General features: G+C 38.8%; 1 protein-coding gene across 3 annotated transcripts in view; it reads right to left on the bottom strand.

The window, feature by feature from the left end:
* The window catches only part of NCOA2 (nuclear receptor coactivator 2), a 272,056-nt gene that overhangs the window by 27,020 nt on the left and 229,724 nt on the right, over window positions 1-15,312 (bottom strand). For 2 of the 3 annotated variants that reach the window (XM_067712088.1, XM_067712086.1), the window contains 4 exons: window positions 9,854-10,064; window positions 7,330-7,536; window positions 4,426-4,641; window positions 1,329-1,458 (listed from right to left, as the gene is read on the bottom strand). In XM_067712088.1, coding sequence (XP_067568189.1) covers window positions 1,329-1,458; window positions 4,426-4,641; window positions 7,330-7,536; window positions 9,854-10,064 — 764 coding nt within the window. The remainder of the gene's footprint in view (window positions 1-1,328; window positions 1,459-4,425; window positions 4,642-7,329; window positions 7,537-9,853; window positions 10,065-15,312) is intronic. The other variant, XM_067712087.1, reaches the window with a different exon arrangement.

Raw genomic sequence — 15,312 nt, 5'->3', positions numbered from 1 at the left:
AAAAAAAGAAAGAAAGAAAGAAAGAAAGAAAAAGGGCTGAAGAAGAGTTTGGTATTTAAGACTCTCTATAAATCTATTCCATTACTAATCTACTTTTCCAGCCAAATCTTTTTTGGCTGTGCCCCGTGGCATGTGGGATCTTAGTTCCCTGACCAGGGATCGAACCCATGCCCCTTGCATTGGAAGCACGGAGTCTTTCTTTTTGTGTGAATGTATCAGTATAGTTTATTTCTTTTATAAGAGGGAGGAAAAAAGTCAATAGCTGTGAATTGAATTCTTGAAGAAGAATCTGTGCAAAAATGACTGTCATCATCTCAACTGCGAGCTATGGGAACACTCAAAAAAAATCTTTGGTTTAGTTTTCTTTCCTATTAAGCATTAAAAATTAGTAAGATTAAATATTTATTAAATCATGAAAATTTAAGGTAAATACAATATATTTTCTTAAGCTGGAAAAGGAGGATTTGTGACTTTACTTGATACAAAATGAATGTATGCAACAGTGTTTTTAAAATACAGCAAATTTAAGACCCCAATAATTTTTTTAATGATTTTGGACAGTATACACAGGTCAAAACATTTTCTTATCTGAATATATTTTAAAGGCTACTTTTTATGAAAATTTAAACATTCAGGCATTTGTTTCACTGACACATTTTTGAATTATAGCACTTTGAATGCAACAGATGAAATGTGCATTTTTGCTCCATCATTTGCTAGTTTTCCTCCGGAAGCAGGGAGTCTTAACCACTGGACCACCAGGGAAGTCCCTGGCCAAATCTTCTGATACTTTTATTTTTCTTTTAAAGTGGTAAAATATATGTAACATAAAACTAGACTATTCTCTGTTACCCTAAACATACTGTGTTGCTTCTGTGACCTCCAGGACTCTGATTATTCTGCTTTTGCCAGATGGACTGGCTTCCTGCCATCTCTGCCTCCTGACATGATACCTTTACTCAAGACTCTGAAGCTTTTTTCCCCAATCACCCCAATTGGATGATCCCTTGAAATATGTTTTGTTTCTCTTAGGGCATTTATAGTACATACTAGCTCATATTACAGTTATTAATTAGTCTACATATTTTATTTTCCAACTAAATTATAACTTCTTTAAAGGCATGTGCTAGGTCAAACTGATTTTTGGATCCCCCGCCCCCCCGAATCCCTGTACTCCCAGTCCAGTAAATGATATAGTTTGAATACATGAAAACTGGTCAGGCACCAACTGTTCAAAAGGACCAGACTAACTTCTGGCCTGGGTCTGAGATAACTCACGGCACTCATGAACTCTACTCTCCGGGACCTCCTGAGCGCTCAAGACTCACCTGTTCTGGCTGGCAAACGGTGCCTGTTCTATCGGCAGGATGCTCTCAGGCCAGGGGGCGGTCTGATTTGGAGGCGCTTGTTGTTGGCTATACTGAGGTCCCCCTATGTTCATCTCTAATTCAGATGGCCCTGAAATGGGAGAAGGAAACAATTCCAAAATCTTACAACTTGTAATAAGGGAAGTTATCCGTTTTGGTTATAGAATAGAAAGAGAAATATACAGTTTACAGAGAAAGACAGAAGCAATAATAATTAGGTGAAAATAATAAGAGAATTTTTGTTCTGAAATAGAAAAAAAGGCAAGAAATACCAAGGCTAATCACCCACTTTTTTTTTTTTTGCGCTACGTGAGCCTCTCACTGTTGTGGCCTCTCCCGTTGTGGAGCACAGGCCCCGGACGCACAGGCTCAGCGGCCATGGCTCACGGGCCCAGCCGCTCTGCGGCATGTGGGATCCTCCCCGACCGGGGCACGAACCCGTGTCCCCTGCATTGGCAGGCGGACTCTCACCCACTGCGCCACCAGGGGAGCCCTAATCACCCACTTTAAAGACTCTAGATCAGCATTTCCAAGCCCCTTGGACTCAGGAGTCTTTATATTCTTAAAGTACAGCTTTTGTGTATGTGGGTTATATCTCACTGATATTTACTATATTGGAAATTAAAACTGGAAAAAGAAAAAATGATTATTAATTCATTTAAAAGTCATCATAATAAATCCACTATGTTAACGTAAACAAGATTTTTTTCTTCCAGTCGTATTGAGATATAATTGACATACAGCACTACAGAAGTTTAAGGTGTACAGCACGATGATTTGACTTACATACATCATGAAATAATTATCACAGCAAGTTTAGTGAACATCCATTATTTCAAATAGATACAAAATTTTTTTTCCTTGTGATGAGAACTCTCAAGATCTGCTCTCTTAACAGCTTTCATATATAACACACAGCAGTGTTAGTTACATTGACCTTGTTGTAACGTTATGTACCTGGAACTTATAACTGGGAGTCAGTGCCTTTGGACCGCCTGCATCCAATTTCCCCTCTGCCCACCTCCCCTCTGGTAACCACGTATCTGATTTCTTTTTCTATGACGTTGTTTGTTTGCAACATAAACAAGATTTTTTTAGCCAACTCTACTGTACGTCCATGACAGAATGAGAGTGAAGAAGGTACGTAATATCTTAGTATTATTATGAAAATAGTTTTGGCCTGGCAGACGCCCTAAAAGGGCATCGAGGTCCTGGACATACTTTTGAGAAGTGCTGGTCTGAGTGAAGGAGGAGCAGAAAGGTGGCCCAGACAACTCAGATGTGCTCTTTCTTAGAAGTTCTCTGTAGAGGATTAAAGCTAATGCATGATATGAGCTCTTTAATGATTTTATTATCACTATCTGTAGACCTGATTTCCATTACAACAGATACTTTTCTGTTGAGTTCACGGCTTTTTCGAGCTTATTAAAAATCAGAGAAATTCAGCTACACAGTGAAGCTCACAGAGCCATATTTCAAGTTCAAAAGCCAGGTGCCATTCAGAGAAGAAACACTGAGGATAAATGAAATTTCTGGATATAAGGTATTTATAATGATTTTTAAATGAACGAATTAGCATTTTAAAAATTTCCCAGTTTATTTTTGAATGGAAATCTGGCCATTCTTAGTATTTTCATGTAAGCCTCGAATTATGTGAATTTATGTTTGGGAATCACACATTATTAATTTGAAGTACATTCTCTGTAGAAAGGCAACGTGAACGTCATCTCAGAAACAATAAGCCAAAATGCGCTGAGCAATTAACTAGAAAAGAAAACCGATGCTGGGGTAGGATGAGCGCTCTGCGTTATCGTGTCAAAACAATCCTGGTGGGCTTCCCTGGTGGCGCAGTGGTTGAGAGTCCGCCTGCCGATGCAGGGGACACAGGTTCGTGCCCCGGTCTGGGAAGATCCCACATGCCGCGGAGCGGCTGGGCCCGTGAGCCATGGCCGCTGAGCCTGCGCGTCCGGAGCCTGTGCTCCGCAACGGGAGAGGCCACAACAGTGAGAGGCCTGCGTACCGCAAAAAAAAAAAAAAAAAAAAATTTAATTAAAAAAAAAAAAACCAAAAACCAAAAAAAAAACAATCTTGGCATTTTTCCATTAACGATTTAGCGCTTACTCATCGTGCACCATATCCAAGTATATGAAAAAGTACGTGAACGTCAACGTATCTGAATTATGCTAATGTACGAGGTAAGAGGAAGGTTAGTATGTCAATGATTAAGAAAATCTTGAGTTGCATTACTTTTTAAAAAAAATAATGGTTTTACTGAGATATAATTCACATACCATACAATTAGCCCGTGTAAAGTGTACAATTCCGTGGGTGTTAGTGTATCTGCAGAGTTGTAGAACCAGCACAATGATCAATTTTAGGATGTTGTCATTCCCCCCAAAAGAAACCCCATGACCCTTAGGAGTCACTCCCCATTCTCCCCATAGAGGCCCAGCCCTAGGAAACCACGAATCTACTTTCCTTCTCTACAGATTTGCCTCTTCTGGACATTTCATATAAATGGTATCACACAGTGTATCAGATCATTAATTTTAATAACATGTGAACTGTATCCAAATAGAATTCTAGTGATCCCTACATTTTGTGAGATGCTCTCTAAGAGCCTGCACTTTCAGTGAGGAACTGGGAGAGTCTGGTTTAATAGTCTAGGGTAGTGGCCCAGGGATCTGCATTTTAAGGTCCTGATGACCATGCAGAGTTAGGAACCACTGGTGCACCACTGAAATACTTCTTCAGAATATCATCTGTGTAACATTTACAGTGTTACAGTGCAATTCACTCCCTGCAAAAGTTGAAATTAGATAATTTAACGAAAATAAAACATCATAAAGGTAGTGGGTTCTCTTAGGTAACCGGAAAACCTGCAATTCTATGATCCTATACAGAGTTCCAGCAAAATCCCACTTATGACAGCTTGACGTGGGGGGATGACCTAAACCGCAAGTTAGCAGCATGTCTCGACAGGACTTATGGAGCTTGCTCCTCTCTTCTTCTAAGAAAGGATAAAAATGAAAAGCAAAGAGCACAGGAACTCCCTTACCGATATTCATGACCTGAGGCTGAAGCATCTGTCTTTGGCCAGGCTGGCTGTTGGGTCTCATGGGGATGCTGGCTGTTGGGTTCCGAATCATACCTCCTTGGATCGGCCGGTTCATGGCACTGGTGGTAGCAGCACAGGTGACTCTCACAGCAGAACTCTGAGGTGCCCATTCCCCAGATGGCAGGGTGGGCCGGGCAGCATTACTACCAATCATGCCTGCAGGCAAGCCAGAGAAAACGGAGATACAGTGACTGGAAACACAGTAAGCATGTATGAACACCAGACGACCTGACTCTGGTACGAGACGTCCATTCTCAATACACGGTTAGCCCAACAGCTCAGGCCCTCACCGGCACAGACACGGGCCCCTGGCTAAGAAATACGAGATGGCAATTACTACGAAGTTTTTCACAACACGGACTTGCCACTCTTTACAGTTCGGAAAAGCTGTTAAAATTGTTCCCATATGTACTTAGAAACAGGTGCTGTGGCATGTGGATAACCCCAACTTCCTTCCTCAGGAAGTGAATCACATTAGCTGATATACACGTCAATGCTTTACTTTCCAAAAGAGAGGTGAGGCTAAGAGGAACAAGGTAAAAACTGATAATCAATATTCGAATTAAAAACCCAAATCACAGAGAATATCCCATGAAGCCCCGGCCAGACTTTCAATCCCCAAATCCCTTTCTGAGCATTATTAATTTGTTAAGCTTCCAAGCTGACCAAAGCAGCCTCGGAAGCTGGGGGAATGACAGCATCTTTCCACTCCAGTTCTTTTTGGCCAAGGCAAGAGAGTGCCAACCACTTCAGTGGACCTGGACCACCACACTCCTGGCGATATAGGTCTAGGCTGCGTTGGGACAGATTTGTAAAAACCCTTGTATACATGAGATAGTAACAGCTATGTGACCACAGACACCAGTGAGAAGAGCACAACACTGCTGGGCAGATCACGTGTTTGCTCTCTCTGGCCTGCCCCCCGAGATGCTGGCAATGGCCAGACACGGTATCCTAATATTGATATCCTAAAGGGGAACAACCCCAAGTGAGGACCCTTCTTCTGAAGCGTTTAATAATGGATGTGTAACATGGCTTGCTTTCATTTACTTTTGTTACGATAAACACCTAAAAAATAGGGTATTATTTCAGAAATGGAGAGAAGATGTATTGTGGATGGTTTTTCACTGGTGAAATGAGAATGTGCTACATTAGGATGATTTAGAGTTAAGGGTAAATAGACTGAACAAGTTAGAACAATATTATGTTAATACATATTTTAAAAATCGTTTTAAGGCTAGGTTTGAATTATACAAAGATGTGGGAGAAAAGGCATTTTCTCTTTCAAAAAATCTATTATCTAATTAACATAACAAGATTATAGAAAGCATAGAAAGCAGGAGGGAAAATAATCCAGAATTCGAAATATTAATGCAGTTGTAACCAGGGTAGTCTCCTTCAGGTTTTTTTCATTTTTCTTTTTGAAACAAAGCACAGGCATTGTATGATCTTCATAGCCTGGATGTCAGTCATCTCCAGGCTGCCCAGATTTGAATACAGGTATATCCCCCAATTCCTAAAGGTTCCTCCAAGAACCCAGATCTTCTCGTATTCCAATAAGAAGCAGCCACCTTTCATAAATCATTGGCTCCTTTTCCCTTACAGAATTTTACATAAGTCAATATTTTACTTATATAAATCAATACTTTATTGTAAAAATAATGTAAAACTAATATGGCATTGTTTCTGCGAATAAATAAATTAGTGATGTAGTCAGTGCCTGGCACATACAGTAGGCACCTAATAAATACTTGCTGAATGAATAAACTATTTTAATACAACATTCTTCACATTTCCCATGAATTGCTTACCCACAACAGAAAGTTAAAAAAGAAATCCATCTTTTCAACACTTAGATTGAACTCTTATTTTCTGTTAACTATCTAAATGGCAATGTGTATACAGGGGTTACAGACTAAGCTAAAAAAACACCAAGAATTAAAAGCCAGGAATATAAGTTCTTTTTATAATATCTGTTTCTTTCAATGCCTTTGTCTCCAGCAGTAAACTGTGAGCAGTTCTCCATCAGAAAACTTAGCATCCTAAGGGTACAGGATACCACAGGGTACAGATACCATAGGGTACAGGATGTGGTGGTAATAGCAATCAATGCTGCAGCAGCGGTTCCTAGCCTGAACTGGGTGGAGGTTTGGGAGTACGGTTGCTGCTATGACGGTGACTACCACTTAGGAATATGCATGGGCAACTTGGCAGACACCTTAAGTTACAGCAGGTCAAGGGCCAAACCAGATCACAGGCAACTTCACAGATCTTTAAAAATGGAGCCCCTGGATCAGCTACTCTTAGGCCAGGCATACTACTATGTAAAGTTCGTTCTTTTTTTTTTTTTTTAAGTTAGTTATTTTTAATTAATGTTTTTTTTTGGAATGAGAATTGCTATCGTTACGAGTATAAAAGGTTGGTTGAATTTTAAACCTTCATTCTGAAATTCGTCCAACACAAGTCATCAACTAACAGGAAATTCTGGGGTTATCAGCAGATTATCACGACAAGCTAGCAACCACCAAATTATTTTACACATATCACTACAATGTCTGGAATAGTAACTGGAGTAGAAGTGAAATAAGCCTATGCCGTAGGATTAATGATTAGAACCCTTGTAAAAACAATGATCACAGAACAAAACGGTCAGCTTACTTGAATGCTTTCCGATGTTTCATGTACCATGCTCACAGTGAAAATTTGCAGAATTTAGTTACATTCAAATGTTAGTTTCTAGCATAAAAAACTTCACTTGAAAAATTTTACTAGTTTGATGTGGATGAATACATCATTAAGTTAAATAACCCACCGATAAAGTTAACAGCACATTTGAGCCCTTACCTGTGCTACTGTTCCCTAAATTTCCTTGGTTTCCTATCATCCCTTGATTACCCATCATTCCTGGCTGAGGTATCACTGAGTAGGGACTATTGTTTCTGATTGGTGGGAAAGGTCCAGCACCAGTTGGGCTTTGCAATGTGATGTCAAGTGGTAAATTCTGGTTTGGCAATAACCTGCCCAGTTGCCCTGGTCGTGGGTTATTAAAAGCTAAGGAGAAAACAAATGAAAATTTAAGGTTAATATAGGATAATGGAATATAGCAACAGAAGTAGTGTTCAGGGAAAATGTCGTTTGTAAAATAACAAAGATATGCATGTCAGGGACCAACTGCCTACATAAAAGACAAATTCACAGACAAAAAAACATGTGGCGCGAAAACACAGACTTGCAATCTAATCAACAAGTCTCTAATTTAATTCCTGACAACCTTTCAAAACAAAAAAAAAGTAAAAGGAAAAAAAAGAACATGTCTATTATTTACCATATATTTTTCTCCCCAATATTAACTTCTAATATTCAACTGTATTTGTTAAGGAAACTACTAATATTTTTTTTCATGTATTATTTGAATTTAGCAATATTGCTTTGTCACAGCTGTGAAGCCATAAACATCTCCTGCATATAGCACCAAACCCAGATACGTGTGGTTTGGATATGAGACTATCATTTTTTAATTGGACTTTCCTAGGAATAGAATTAGGTTAAAAATGTCTACTCTCATTGGAAGTTAAAATCTTTAAATGTGTGAACTCTGGTACCTGAAGTTAGTATTGAAGCTTTAGGGCCCTGTTAAGTCTTCTAAATATAGCTTCTTTAAATTCCAGATACATTTATATTTGAAAGGATTCTTATGGTTAGTTCACAAGAGTTTATTGTGCAGTAAGTACTACACCAGTGTGCTATACTATCACACAGACAACCAGTGATTCGATAACAATGTTTCCACAAGAACAAAGATATTATAAATTACAATTCATAGAGCTAATATATTAAATAATATCAAGGACTTTATTTTCTCTGAATTACATAAACACAGTATGAAAAAGAACATTTAAAACACGTTAACGTTCTTAACAATCAATAACAGAAATAAAATATTTAGAAGAATTAGGATTTAAATGAAAATGATGTACATGCTTAAGCTGACTTCCTCAGGTTTAGGTATCTGGTTACCATTCAGTAGTCTCAATACCATCAGGAGGTACAGATAGAGGAGAAACCACGAGTTTTCATGCAGTCCTCTATTAACTCCGCTGGGTCATGAGCGTAAACCCGCTACTGTGTTTCTTACTCACTTCTCAACTCTCTGACTTTGTGATCTCTCATAGGCCATAAGCAACCCTCCATTCCCTAAGAAGTAGGCACGTTTGACAGATAACAAGCAAAAACTCTGTGTTGTTTTACCCTTTTCAGAATGATCACGAATCACTTTGAGAAAAGATCTATTAATCAAGGATATTTTGTGATTTGGTTGATGGTTGCCATTTCTGATTTGAGAACAGACGCTAAGCTTTGGGTCAAACTGTATCTGAAGAGGGACAAATCATTCTGTTCACCAATTTAACACTGAAGAGGTTCTCTGTCTTTCTACAGATCATGTCCCTAGCGCAGGAAAGATATTTTCTTCTGCTCAAAACTATCGGACAACTTTGGCTAACTATCAAGTTTGTAACCTTAAGTGTTCAAGGTGGAGAAAGACCTCATCTTAAACTTACAAAAATATAAAATAGGGAACTCCCTGGTGGTCCAGTGGTTAAGACTCTGAACTTCCACTGCAGGGGACACAGGTTCGATCCCTGGCCGGGGAACTAAGATCCCGCACGCTGCACGGTGCGGCCAAAAAAAACCAAGAACAGGGAACTGAGATCCTGCAAGCCGCACAGTGCGGCCAAATAAATTAAAAAAATTAAAAAACTAAAAGTAAGCGATAAAAAATGTCACTTATAAAAGTCTAAGGTCTTCCAGCTGTATATCATACTAATTAAACTTAAGATGCACTTAGAAAACATTTATATGATAAATTTCCATGTAAAATGGATATTTATATGAGGATTCCTAAGAGATAGGACAAGATATTTTTAATGTGTGTAGCCCTTTCGTGTATGAGTATTTTGATAAAAAATTTTTAGTAGGATATTATTCCTGAAAAGTCAGCATAACTTTCTAAGTTTCTGTCTTTTAAGTATTCAGCCATATATTAAGACACAGAAAATCTATTTTAAGCTCCATTTATGAAGGCAGTAACTGAAATGAAGGGAAGTATGACAATCACCCGAAGAACTTTATCAATGCAGGTCAGTCTCGCTCCGTGTTGATTACATTAACCACAAGCGCCTGCAAAAAGGCCATGTTTACTAGAATCCACCCTGAATACTGTTTTGAAGGGCTGGGACAGTAGGTGGTGCTATCTGACCATAAAAACCTTGAAGTGACTAAGCTGTTTGCGTCAGATTTTAATAACCCCTGTTTCTGATGGTGATAACATGGGAATTTCTTGGCATAACCATCAATATCTCATACTCACTGCTCTGTGAAATTCGCAATGCTGTTTTCTGGGCTCCAACAGGTGTAACAGGGCTGCTCTCGGCTGTGAGTTGCATGAGGTCATTGATGATGGCTTGCTTGTCAACTGATCCAGCAGGGGCGCCTGGCCTCGTGTCTGGGAAAAGCTGTGGTAATTGACTATTCTGCAAATCATCCAAAATCTCCTCCAAGTTGTCCAGCTCACTGCCAGGCTGCGGTTAACAAACAGAAGGGTTTATCCAGTCCCACGCGAAGAGTGGGCGCCACAGGCCCGGTTTGCAATTACAGACCTAACCGGTATAAGGCACCAGAGCCAAACAAGAGACGCAGACACATGCGAACCTCAGGCCTAACAGTTAACTGATCATCTTTAAAAAAAATTAAATCAACAAAGGACAAATAATTTAATCTCTTGCTCCTCAGTTTCCTCATCTGTGAAAAGAGAGATGCCTCAATTAGAAAGACAGCTCTCTTCTAGCACTGTGATTCACTGGCAATTTATAAATTCTCCTTTATTTTATGCGAATAATTCAATTAATTATGAGTATGTGTATTTCTAATTAACCATGGGTGTACTATGACTTACAGTCCAGGCCTAGGTTTTGTGGTTAACTCTCCTGACGAAATAACAACAACAAAAAACTGGTGGAAAATATGATCCAAATTTACATGAAATCAGTATTTAGTAAATGGTCATTTCCTTTTAGAACTTTGTTTTTTTTTTCTTTCTTTCTTTCTTTTTTTTTAAGAGCAAGGAGTGAAACGCACGAGGAGCTTGAAGTAACCATGAACAGCTCAGCCCTGTCTTTTCCATTTGAGTGGTGTTTTTTTCCTGCTTACACTTTCAGTTTCGAATGACACTGGCTTTCTCAGGCACTCACCAGCTTTGGTGACAAATGCAGGGAAGCAGGATGAAAACACAGCAGCTATTAATTTGACTTTACAGAAGCCATAAAAATATTTCTTACAGCTTTCCCCTTTATTAAAATAATTTCCTTTCAACTACCAACATTAAAATAATAAGGTACATATCACCACTATTTCACACCTAGTGCTTTTCTTCCAAGAGAGCTCAACTGAATTTATATTCGTTTAAGTAGAACCTATCTGTGTGCCAAGTATTTAAAATCAGACAGTGCCAACCACATAAGAAAATGGCTAAGTTAACTCCCAGGATTACTTTCTAGTGAAGAGAGTGGTAAGAATGATTCTTCTGATGTGCAGGTGGAAAAACACAAGTTAGGCAACTTCCCCAAAGTCACTGGATGGATTTTGAATCCATGACCATGTGACTGACCCTTTTGTCTACACTGGCAATTCAAATGAAAGCATTTACATCTGACAGGAGGTATACTTAAAGCAGAATGGCTTACAGTTTTATTCTATACACTAGAAGCTGCATTTACTAAGGTTTTTGCAATTTATGGCAAATGTAAATCTATACAGGAAGTCTTTTTACTGGACATAATTTCTCAAGTTAGGAAGGACACAATGAAGTGATATTTTATTGGATTCTTTGTTCAGAGTCAACTAGCTTAGTGAGAACTTGGAGATCCATTTTCCAGGGAATTCCTAATGCACTGTTTGAGTAATTACAAGACCATTTTCTAGTTAGTTTAGCCACCCGTTTCTAACAAAAGAGGGAGGGATCAAACTTGGGAGAGCTACATCTTAGGTAAGGGTTAGGTTCCAAAGTTAGCATCCTAAAGTATAGACAGACACAGACAAAATGATCCTTAGGACGGCTCGGGAAGGAACCTTATTGTATGTCCCCTCCACCAAGGGCAACACAGCCAGTTTTCCCTCCAGAGTGAAAGCACATTACTGCTTCTCTGGCTGAGTCCGAAATGACGAAGTTTACGCGGGGGCCATTCCGCACTGAAAAAGCCTGTAGCTACGTTTCCACACTACTGGAGCTTCAAGGGAACCAAAACCCAGTTAAGTCTCTTGAACGGTGGGCAAAACTGCTCACGTGACCTAACCATTTAATAGCTATCTCTCCTTTTCTTTTTTCTTCTTCTAAATGTGTATGGACAATTTTGGGTAGGTTAAACATGAGTAAAGTGACTCCGTTGGAAAGCTATCGTTATCATGTTTTGCTGAATACGTAAGATACAAACATCAGTGTAATAAGCACTTATCACCCTCTGAGGACAGTGCCTGGAACATAGCAATGGACACTCAGTCAACCCGATGAGTTCCCTCAACTACTTTAACCGGTAATTTAAAACATTTCCCAGAATCAACTCAATTTCTCATAGAAATTCCTATCATTTCTATAATTTCTCAGAAAAAAGCTTCATAAAGATGGATAGGGACACTTCCCTGGTGGTGCAGTGGTTAAGAATCCGCCTGCCAATGCAGGGGACACGGGTTCGAGCCCTGGTCCAGGAAGATCCCACATGCCGCGGAGCAACTAAGCCCGTGTGCCACAACTACTGAGCCTGTGCTCTAGAGCCCGCGAGCCACAACTACTGAAGCCCGTGCGCCTAGAGCTGGTGCTCCGCAACAAGAGAAGCCACTGCAATGAGAAGCCCGCGCACCGCAACGAAGAGTAGCCCCCGCTCGCCGCAACTAGAGAAAGCCCGCGCACAGCAACAAACACCCAGCGTGGCCAAAAATAAATAAATTTATTAAAAAAAAAAAGATGGATAAATATCCTTATGGTTGTATCATGAAAATAGCTACAGAGGTATTAAGAGGTTCTAATAAACTGTGAAGTTTATTGCTATCCTAGGAAACCAGGTTTCCCCACTACAGTAATGCTGCCTTGCGTAGAGTATTTTAAAATTCATTGTTTGTGAACGGGTGAGAGGGTGGGCCGTAATAAGTAATAAGCTACTTCTTTTTTTTTTTTTTTGCGCTACGTGGGCCTCTCACTGTTGTGGCCTCTCCCGCTGCAGAGCACAGGCTCTGGACGCGCAGGCTCAGCGGCCATGGCTCACGGGCCCAGCCGCTCCGCGGCATGTGGGATCCTCCCAGACCGGGGCACGAACCCGTGTCCCCTGCATCGGCAGGTGGACTCTCAACCACTGCGCCACCAGGGAAGCCCAATAAGCTACTTCTTGAGAAAGCTTTGCAGATGCCTTGAATGAGAGACGGCCCAAATAAATAGGTTCGTATAAACGATAATAAAAATAAAGTATATTATTTTCCTCAATGGATGCTCTTGTATTTGCTCCCAATCACAGACATGTGTAAAAGAAAGCTTTTACAATATAGATTAATAGTCTGGGTCCAGACTCTCACCTTTCCTTTTTACCTTTATTCTTTTCACACAAATAAAATGATACTTTAAACCATCTTGAATAGAAAAATAACCATCATAGTTTCAAAGAGTTCTAATGATAGGATTCATGATTCTTCCTTTGTGATCTACTCTTGTGTCGAATATGGTGAGTTTAAAATAAGTCTAAGGTTAATCTCTCTCTATATATACATAGCTATATAAAACAATATATTTGGACGGTTTAAACCTATTTATTGATTCTTTATTTCAAATAATTACATAATTTAAAATCCATGATTTTCCTTGATTTTTATTTTTAAAAAGCATATATTAAAACTGATTTTCTAATTTTAATCTTTGCCATTTCTAAGAGCTGATCAAATTCAACTGTGTTTCAGTCTAGCTTTGACAAGTAACTAAAACACTTATTTGTCTTAAGAAAGTCATGCAGGGACTTCTTGGCGCTATATTCAGAAGGAACTGGTTCTTTGGAGACCCTTAACTATGGACACTATAGTATATGAATTCATTCAGCTTACCATCAGAAAAACGCATTATGAAAATTTCCCCACTAGAGGTCATATTGCTTTGCTTGTGTTTATTTCTTGTCAGTATTTGGAGTATGCATTTAAATTAATCTAACTGTCTCAACTTTACTTGAAATGTTCTTTTTCAAGGAGAATATCTCTACACCTTTGGCTGCCTAGGAATAAAATTTGACGACTACGGGCATTTTCTTCTGTAGTCATGTAAGTCCTGGAAGGGGTGCACTTGATCACATGAAGTTTCTGATCAAACATTTCTGCCCCCTAAGTAAGTTTTCATTCTCATCAAAAGTTCTTCTAGTTCCTATCTAGTTCCTTTCTCAGGCATGATTTCTTCACAAAACAAAAAGATTAATGCCTTCCTTGAAAACGCTTTGCCAAGATACTTTGAAGTTTTGCTTAGGCATCTCTTCGAATGCTCAAATTAGCCACATCAATTTGAAGAGTTGGTTTAAACTATTTCAGGCAGAAAATGAGTCAGAAAGATTTTTGTAAAAGTTCTACAAAATGAAAATTGGACTTGATTTCTGCATTTTTTTCTGGTTTTATGAATTTTTCATGTGTCAAATCAATTTGTTTTCTGAAGGAAATATAAAGAACACATGTATTTTAATACATGTGTTCTAATAAACTACAAAACAGTGTTTCAAAAATTTTTTTACAAACTGTTATTTCACCACATTTGCCTAACATAAAATTGCTTTAAAAAATGGCAACACAATTCTACCACAGTTGGAGGGAAATTTTCAGGACACTAAGAGTTTAAAATATGGTTTGCTTTTCTAATGGAGCCAAATAACAAGAAGAAATTCTTTATAGACTATTTCTAAACCCTCATCATAAGTGGCCCAGCAGCATTAAGAAAGAGCAAAAGAGTACCATTTAGTTAGTATCATTTACACATGCTCCATTGTGTAAACAAGTATATAACTTAAAAGTCAGTGAACATATCGGAAATTTTTCTGTCATTGTTTCCTGTTGGTTATGAAACACTGTAGAAACAAATGTTGTTTAAATACTCTACCAAGTGAAGAATGCTATTTTAGGTATAATGGCACCATCGAAGTACTTCCTGCCCTTAATAAGTTAGTGATAGGTTAAACACACACTCGGATAATGGCTCTTTTCTGAGTCAAAATAACAAGACAGTCAACTGTGCAATTCAGGCTCGCTAACAGTTTAACTTACTGAATAAAAATGTGTTGTGTTCCCCTGAAGTGAAAGAAAAACCTTTGATAAATTTGTACAGAAGTCAGTAGGAGATACAATCAACCTGTATTTGGGAAAAGTGAAGGAGTGTGGGAAGTGAAAGAATCCCTGTTTTTTTTTTCTTCTTAAAGTCAGTCATTCTAACTTTGATCTAAATTTAGGTAATGCATACTTCCTGTGGTAACCTTTCTTTTCAAGCTGCAATGTTTTTGATGTTAAAATTGCTCTGAAGCACTATTTTTTTGGTGGAGTTTTAAAATGGGAATAGATGGAGGGTAAAACCAGGAACTGGGTTTCATTAAGAAAAAAATACTGTGTGTATGGGTGAGGGTGAGTGTGAGTGTGTGTGTGTGTGTGTGTGTGTCCACCCAAAATGACAGGTTTGTGCTGATAACACTCTGTGCTTTAAGTTCCCAAAGTAAGATAATGTTGATCAGAAAAAACATTCTTTTAAATACCAATTAGAAACCTGCAAGT

This window comes from Pseudorca crassidens, chromosome 17 (genome assembly GCF_039906515.1).
Source record: "Pseudorca crassidens isolate mPseCra1 chromosome 17, mPseCra1.hap1, whole genome shotgun sequence".
In the NCBI taxonomy this organism is placed as follows: domain Eukaryota; kingdom Metazoa; phylum Chordata; class Mammalia; order Artiodactyla; family Delphinidae; genus Pseudorca; species Pseudorca crassidens.
This window is presented reverse-complemented; position numbering and strand designations above follow the sequence as displayed.